A 7384-nucleotide genomic window follows, 5' to 3' on the forward strand; every position below is an offset into this window, starting at 1 on the left:
ATATACAGGAGGTGAGGGGGTTCACACATTTCTATTATATCATAGGAACAGCAAGCAAATGAAATAATCTGATTCACACACTGCCGTAATTTAATCTTATACCATTACTTTGAAATAAAAAAAAACATACTGCAATCACCTAAATCTTTAATATTTAACACAAATAACAGCACAATACTTCCAGAATGTATGACATTTAATGTTAGCTGTACAGTATATGACATTTACAATTCATCATTAAAAGCTTAACTGACCACTTTATCATGATGTCAACAACATGACATTATAAACTTGGACAATCTTCCCATAATTATTTCCACAGTCCCTTGACAATACAACAGCCCTAGATTTCCTACCTCTGTTCTTAGATTTATTTGTCGTTATCTCTTCAAGTTGGGATGTGAACTGGCACATTTCTCTAATTGTATAATTAGTGGAACTGACATTGCACTGATTGTGATGAGGTCCATTGACCCAGGTCAGGATTACAGTGATCTAATCCAAACAGTAAAAAGACACAAACTAAAAGATTCTTCCTTCAGGCTCCAGAAGTAAATATTTTTTTAATGAAGGTGGAAGCAGCAGTTTGTCTACATTGTCATGGCATCTATTCCTCAAGGCTGCCCGAACTGCACACCTTGATATGTGCACAAGAGTGCGTGGAGTATTACTGCAGGCCGCAAACAGGGATTCATAGAAATCCTGGTGTTGCTGTAATATACATGTAAAAGCAATGGGGGTTATGTTGTGAGGTTTAGAATTTAAAAACAATTGTGCAGACGTTGTAATGCTTTACAACACATTCCTACTTAAGTCTTATATTATAAAAACATTAAAATGTGCCTTTTTTATTCTAAATCCAAGGTTTTCTGAGAAGTTTTACGAAACACTTACCTGGAAAACCACTTTTGGTATAGCTGTTCTCCATTTACTTGTGGCTTTTATATGATCGTATGAATTTATCATTACTTCAATTGCCCTGGGGAAAGAATGGCACGATTGCAGCACCTATAAGAAAACATCAAATAAAAACATTAACTTGGGAATTGTGTCTCACTATATTATATACTTCTTATAAGCAGCTAAGATTAGTTTTCATAACATGGCTGGTACAGACACCTGTCTAAAGTTCAGCAGGTCAGCCACATACCTTGATTGAATCACTGGAGCACCTCTTTCAAGGTGGTGGATGCAGTTGCTCCACTTTTCTGTTTAACTGCTTTTGACTGTCCTTACTGCTGTTAAGAATACCATTGGCTTCTTGGGCAGTGCAGCATCCTATGACAACATCATCTGAAACGGGAAATGGGCTTGCTGCCTCTATAAGCTGGTCAGGCTTATCTTATCTTAAATTACTAGTTGAAATGCGTCATATGGTACTAAAATGACTTCAACTGTGTAAAAATAAGTAACCCAATAAGTTACTTAATCAGAAATAAACAACAACTGTGATAATAATGATTTGCTGTACAAATCTTACTTTCAAATCACCACAATGACTTCCTTTAATCACCTCTAACCTTAAAGACGTTACCTTATGGAACTGGGGGGGATAAATTCTTGCTGCTCCGTGGTTTAACAACAGCTGGTAACAGATGTCAGGCAGGCTGGCTGGACGCACTGAGGTCACTTTGAGAGTGTACTGGATAGGAGCACACCCGTTAATGTCCATCATGTTAGTATCTGCCCCTGCCTCCAGCAGCATCTGCATGAGAATGTGATCACAGTTCCAGGCAGCCCTGTGAAGGGCTGTCTTATTGTCTTCCTCCTGCATGTTGACATTGGCGTTATAGTCCAACAACATCCTGCAGACGAGGTGGTGCTCTGTGCTGTATACTTGTTCCTTCTGGTTTAGTGCCCAAAAGGTCGCAGTAATCAAGGGGGTCTCCATATGACTGTTTATGCTATCAACGTTTGCACCACTGCTAACATATAAAGCCAACAGCTCTGGGAGCCCAAACCGTGCAGCAGTATGCAATGGTGTATCCTCATCATTGTTCTTACTGTGAACATCCAGATTAGCTCCTGTTGAAACACATACATGTACAAGAAATGTGTCACAGGTAGCCTTAAGATAAATAGGTGAGCAAAGTGAATGGATAGTTCAGATAACAAGTATACCTGTGTATTATTGCCATTTAACATTACTGAGAAACAGGTCTCATGTATGCAGTTTTGAAGAAGCATATGTTATTCCCTTAGCAGAGACTTTGGGGTCAAAGCAATCAGCAGCAGGGGAAACAGCTGGTTGGTTCAGGAAAGAAGGATTTTTTGGGGTGGTGAATATTTCACCCTCTAGGTGAAATGACCTGGGAAGTTCAATAATTATCACTAGCGAAAGCAAACCATGCAAACTGAGAGATTTATTTAACCTAGATGTCATTTTTTTTCAAAAAAAAAAAAAATTGCTATAACGTGCATCTTTCAAAACTACGTTTGTGTGACACATAAGAAATGGAAAGATTTATAGAATTATTTAATTAGCTATAATCCCTTCAAATGTCAACTTATTAAGGATTTGCAGTACTTGAATGAAAAAACAGAATAAAACCATTAATACCATATAAATGAATAGTAGAACATTGTTATTCTTACCTTTCCAAATGAGCTGTTTTGCACAAGCTGTTGCTTCTTTTGTAGTGCAGTAATGCAATGGAGTATGTCCACTCAAGGAAAAACTGTTGACTTTCGCTCCGTGATTAAGAAGCAGAGCAACGCTGTCACTGTTTGAAACCTCACATGCCACATGTAAAGGTGTTTTCCCATTAGGTTTGCTGTTGATGGAGGCATTATGTTCTAGCAGTACCAGGGCACTTTCCAGATAACCATACATTGCACATATATGCAAACCTGTTGCAAAAGATGAATCCAGTTTGTATCCAGGCAACCAGTAACCTAACAAAATAAATAAAAAATAAGATGAATTCAGTCGAATACAATATAATTCTATTTAAAAATAACTACTCTTTTTAAGTCAAACTGATGACTTAAATCTTCAACTAAACCTTCATTTGAGAGTTTTATTTTTATTTTATTAACATTGGAACATAAAATATTACAAGGTTTTTTAACACAAACAAAAACTCAAGAAGTTATGGGTTCTATCGGCCTCATGCCTCACAAGGCCTAGGGTGAGTTGTGAGGCATGAGGCCTAGACATGAATAATGAAATGCTCCATTATTGTTTTGGTACAACCATTTTCCTGATTGAAATGAAATGAGATTCAAACCACTGGTTTTACTCTTTTAGTTATATGGCATTGGTATGGTAGCAACCAGTCGGGATGCAGGGAATGTCCAAGCCATATAGTATTATAAATTGTTTTTAATAGAAGTTTGCAAAGCACCAGAATTGGTAGTGAGGAGTATTTCAAGTTATGGGTGATGGAAATTGTCCTTCAGGAACTAGACTTCCTGTAAACATTTCTACCAACTATGTACTTTTCTAAGATAAAATACACATTTGTCATGACAACCTAAAAACTAAACTTGTGAGACCTATATCGTCAGTGAACTAGACGGTAATATTAAAGTGACTATTTCATGACTCTCTTCCCTGGAGATGTGTCTCCACCCAGTGGTAAAGTTTAGTTGTGAAACCAGTCAGACCTAGATGAAAACTCGTTTCAGTTTTTCTTTATATCACTGACAATATCTACTTATGATCACATAGCAAACAGAGTTATAATTTCAGTTATAAATTCATTACTTTAAAATCAATTTAAAATGCTTTCAGTTGTATAGTTTTATATAAGCATTTTTGAGCATCTCTTACATTAACCACAGCAATGAATTGTATTGCTTTAGGAATGTAATCATATTAATAATCGTTTCATTCTGGCTGAATTCCAGCAGTATACACATGCAGTCATGACAATGAAAGGAGACGACTAAATATATTAAGAAAAAAACAGTACAGTATGCGAACTTAAATACATTTTGAATAACAGTGACAACCTTATGCAACAATAAATGTTTTTTTTTTTCCATTTGGTAAGCAGTTACAAGTTTCACTGTATTGCGCTTAACAAAATGTCTTAATACATGTACCAAGCTAAGCTTCAAATAGAAAACATTTTCATTAGTTAATTAAGTGCATGACCTATGGAACTCAACCAATTAAAATATAGTGTACTATATTATAAAGGCCTACACTGTGGCCACCCTTTAACTATATTGGGGCTGCTGGTGTCCCGCCTCTCCTTCCCCTCCCCTCCCCCTTTGGAATGTTTTATTGATCCTCTTATACAAAACATGAAAGACAATAATAAAATATGGAGGGTGGATGGAATTTGAGCTTTATGGCAAAGGTTTTAGTACTTTTTAGATCATTTATATTGTCCCCTTTGTTGTCTTAAAAGACCTAATCATGTTACTAACTGGGCATAATTACAAAGCACAGGCTATTAACTTTGTAACTGGGGTATACAAATATAAAATATATGTTAGTGGTGTTTTTTTTTTTTTTTTACATTGCCTGATTTGAATGAAAACAGTCTTGTTCTGCACACAGTACCTTGCTTATAGGATGCCAGAACCATATCGTCGTCTTGAACTTCAAACACAGTGTCCACATCTACCTTTTTCGATTGCAGGATTGATTGCACTTCCTCATAGTCATTACATTCCAGAGCAAGTAGAAATCTTTCCTTCAGAGCTTTACTAGCTGTAGATTTGGTGTTCATGTCCCCCATTCCTAATAAAACATATGATCATTTGTTTAAACTATTTCAAAAGCTTTTGAGTGATCTCAATGCTGCAGTGTTCCAGAGAATGTGGAAGCCTGGCCTGGAAGCAGAGTGCAACATAATCACTGCACAGTCACTGGATCTGTGCTATTTACAGAGGTGACGTGCAAAACCTGACATGCCACACGATGATCTTTTTACCATCCTGTTATGAGGGGGGAACAAACCTACTGGTTTCACTCACTCTTCATGTCTATTCAGAGCTGGAAATTACCAATAAATAAACAAAATCCATGTCAATTATTTTAGTAGACCTCTCCTTCCAAAGAAAATACAACGTTGTATGCTTCAGGGATCCTAGTGTCCTACCATACAATAATCTGTATTTTTATGGTTGTACAGGTAGCTTAACACTGTATAAATTTAACACAAATGCTTTATTGATCTTAGTATCTCTACTACTATCTTTACTACTTAGGGAACTGACACTTTGTGACTCCAGGCTGCCCCCAGTGTCTGAAATATTGAGATACAATTATAGGTCTGTAGTATATATATATATATGTTTTAATAGTACTGTAATAAATTATTTAACAATATTGAACAAACAACAAAAACATGACCTAAAATGAACATTCAAATAGCAATCAATCCATTTCAAATAGAATGTCTGTTTGGTGGGAATACAGTAGTAGAAATATGAATACAATTACTCCTGTTAGTAATCTAATACAATAATATAGGAATACAACATAAGTTTAAATGCAACATACATTTTTGTAACCCTAATTTTGGGTTGCCATCGTCCACATCCAATGTAAGCTATGGTTGGTTCCTTTTGTTAAAATTGGTGAGTGATAACAAAGCTAAAGTAAAAGCCTCAAGGCGAGTTACTGCACCACCAACTTGCTACAGTACAGAAAAACAAACAACTACAGGTTTGCTACAATACTCCTATAATACATATTTAAGATTATAGTGCGTCTCAAAATATTGCAATTATTTTACTTTACTAATATTGTCATTCTACAGTATATATTACTGAAGAGGTTGACAAATACCATTTTTGTCCACCTGTATCTGTTTTTCCTCGATCGTCCCGGTTTTGAGGAAGGTGTCCCGGCTTTCAATATGCCTTATACTTCCACATCAATGTAGCTTACTCCGGGGAGGTACATCCAACTTGCTAGGGTGGCGATCGTTCAAAAATACAGTAATTCAAGCAATAAGTAAGCAATAACCCACGACAAAAAAAAATACTGAAATAAATAATTATAACATCTATTTCTTGTAACTTTATTTCCTCATCCACAAAAGCAAAACTTTTGCTACAAAAGATTTTTCCTATAATTCTTTATTTTCAAGAAATTTCTAGAAATTATAAATTTCCATTGGAGTATGTAAACTTTTGACTATAAAGTGGCAGGAGGGTGACAACAGGTTCTCAAAGTGAAGGGGCACTCACCAACCCACTTGGCCAGTGCGGTGAGTTATGGCCAACCTCCCCATGATGAAAGCAGAGACAAAAACATGGCCCTCATTCTCCGGAGGCCGGACTGCCGTTAGGCATGAAGGCAGAGGGTGCTAAGAATCACCGGGTTACGATTTTAGGCTGCCACAGAACACTGACCCTGGCCACGTACAACTGCAGATCTCTTTCAGGTGAAGCAAGACTTTAAGAGTTGGAAGAAAAACTTGGAAGAATCAAGTGGGCCATTGTAGGACTAAGCCAAGTACGGCAAAAAAATAAAGGACTACTAGAACTCAAGAGAGGACATCTTCTCTTCTACCGAGACACTACAGATGGACGGAGGCATTGGACTCACTGTCCACAAAAGAATCAAGATTAATGTAGTAGAAATTGACAGTGCGTCAGAGAGGTCCTCAAGACTGATAGTGAAAGTTTCAAGGAAGTATGAACTTCAGGTCATCCAAGTATATGCACCAACAACAAGCTATTCGGATGAAGAAGTCGAAGATTTTTATGAAGAAGTACAAGAACTACACGAAAAATGGGAAGAGCCCCTGTAAGTTCATCATCGGTGACTTCAACGCCAAAATAGGAGCCCAGCAAGAAGATGAGAATTCGGTCTGCAAATTTGGACGTGGCAACAGGAACAAGAGGCGACAGACTAGGCGAATTTGCAGAGAACAAGAACTTATTCATCATTGAACACCTTCTTCCAGAAGAAACCCATCAGGAAATTGACATGGAGAGGACCCACTGGAGTGAAGAATGAAATTGACTACATACTCACCAACAAGAAGCACACCGTACAAGATGTCTCAGTACTAAACAATTTTAACACAGGAAGTGACCACAGACTTGTAAGATGCAAAATACACCTAAACACAAGAGAGAGCAAAACTTGTGATGATGAAATCCAACACAATCAACGTTGAAATGCTCCAGAAGCAAAGCTTGGTGTTTCCACTGGAAATGAAGAACAGATTCAGCGCTCTTCAAGATCTGCAAAAAGATGAAGCAGTCTAGGTAAGTGATGCAAGTAATTGCACAAACAGGAGAAAAAAAAAACATTGCTGGAACAGAGTACAAAATGCGACCAGAAGATCATACAAGAGACAAAAGACCTCATGAAGAAAATAAGGGAAATTAAACAACAGCAGCTGTGACTGAATACATTGAGTTCTGCAAGACAGTATGAAAGCGCATTACTGAGGATATACAGTCGTTC

General features: G+C 37.1%; 1 protein-coding gene across 1 annotated transcript; it reads right to left on the minus strand.

Annotated features, from left to right (window-relative positions):
* Nucleotides 1-115: 115 nt before the first annotated feature.
* On the minus strand, nt 116-4794 carry asb4 (ankyrin repeat and SOCS box containing 4). The gene is made up of 5 exons (XM_034058462.3): nt 4517-4794; nt 2596-2895; nt 1535-2025; nt 895-1008; nt 116-711 (listed from the first exon to the last, which is right to left on the minus strand). The coding sequence occupies exons 1-5, from the start codon at nt 4692-4694 to the stop codon at nt 523-525; spliced, it is 1272 nt and encodes a 423-aa protein (XP_033914353.2). The 5' UTR covers nt 4695-4794; the 3' UTR covers nt 116-522.
* Nucleotides 4795-7384: the final 2590 nt, after the last annotated feature.

Source organism: Acipenser ruthenus, chromosome 3, assembly GCF_902713425.1.
Source record: "Acipenser ruthenus chromosome 3, fAciRut3.2 maternal haplotype, whole genome shotgun sequence".
Classification (NCBI taxonomy): Eukaryota; Metazoa; Chordata; class Actinopteri; order Acipenseriformes; family Acipenseridae; genus Acipenser; species Acipenser ruthenus.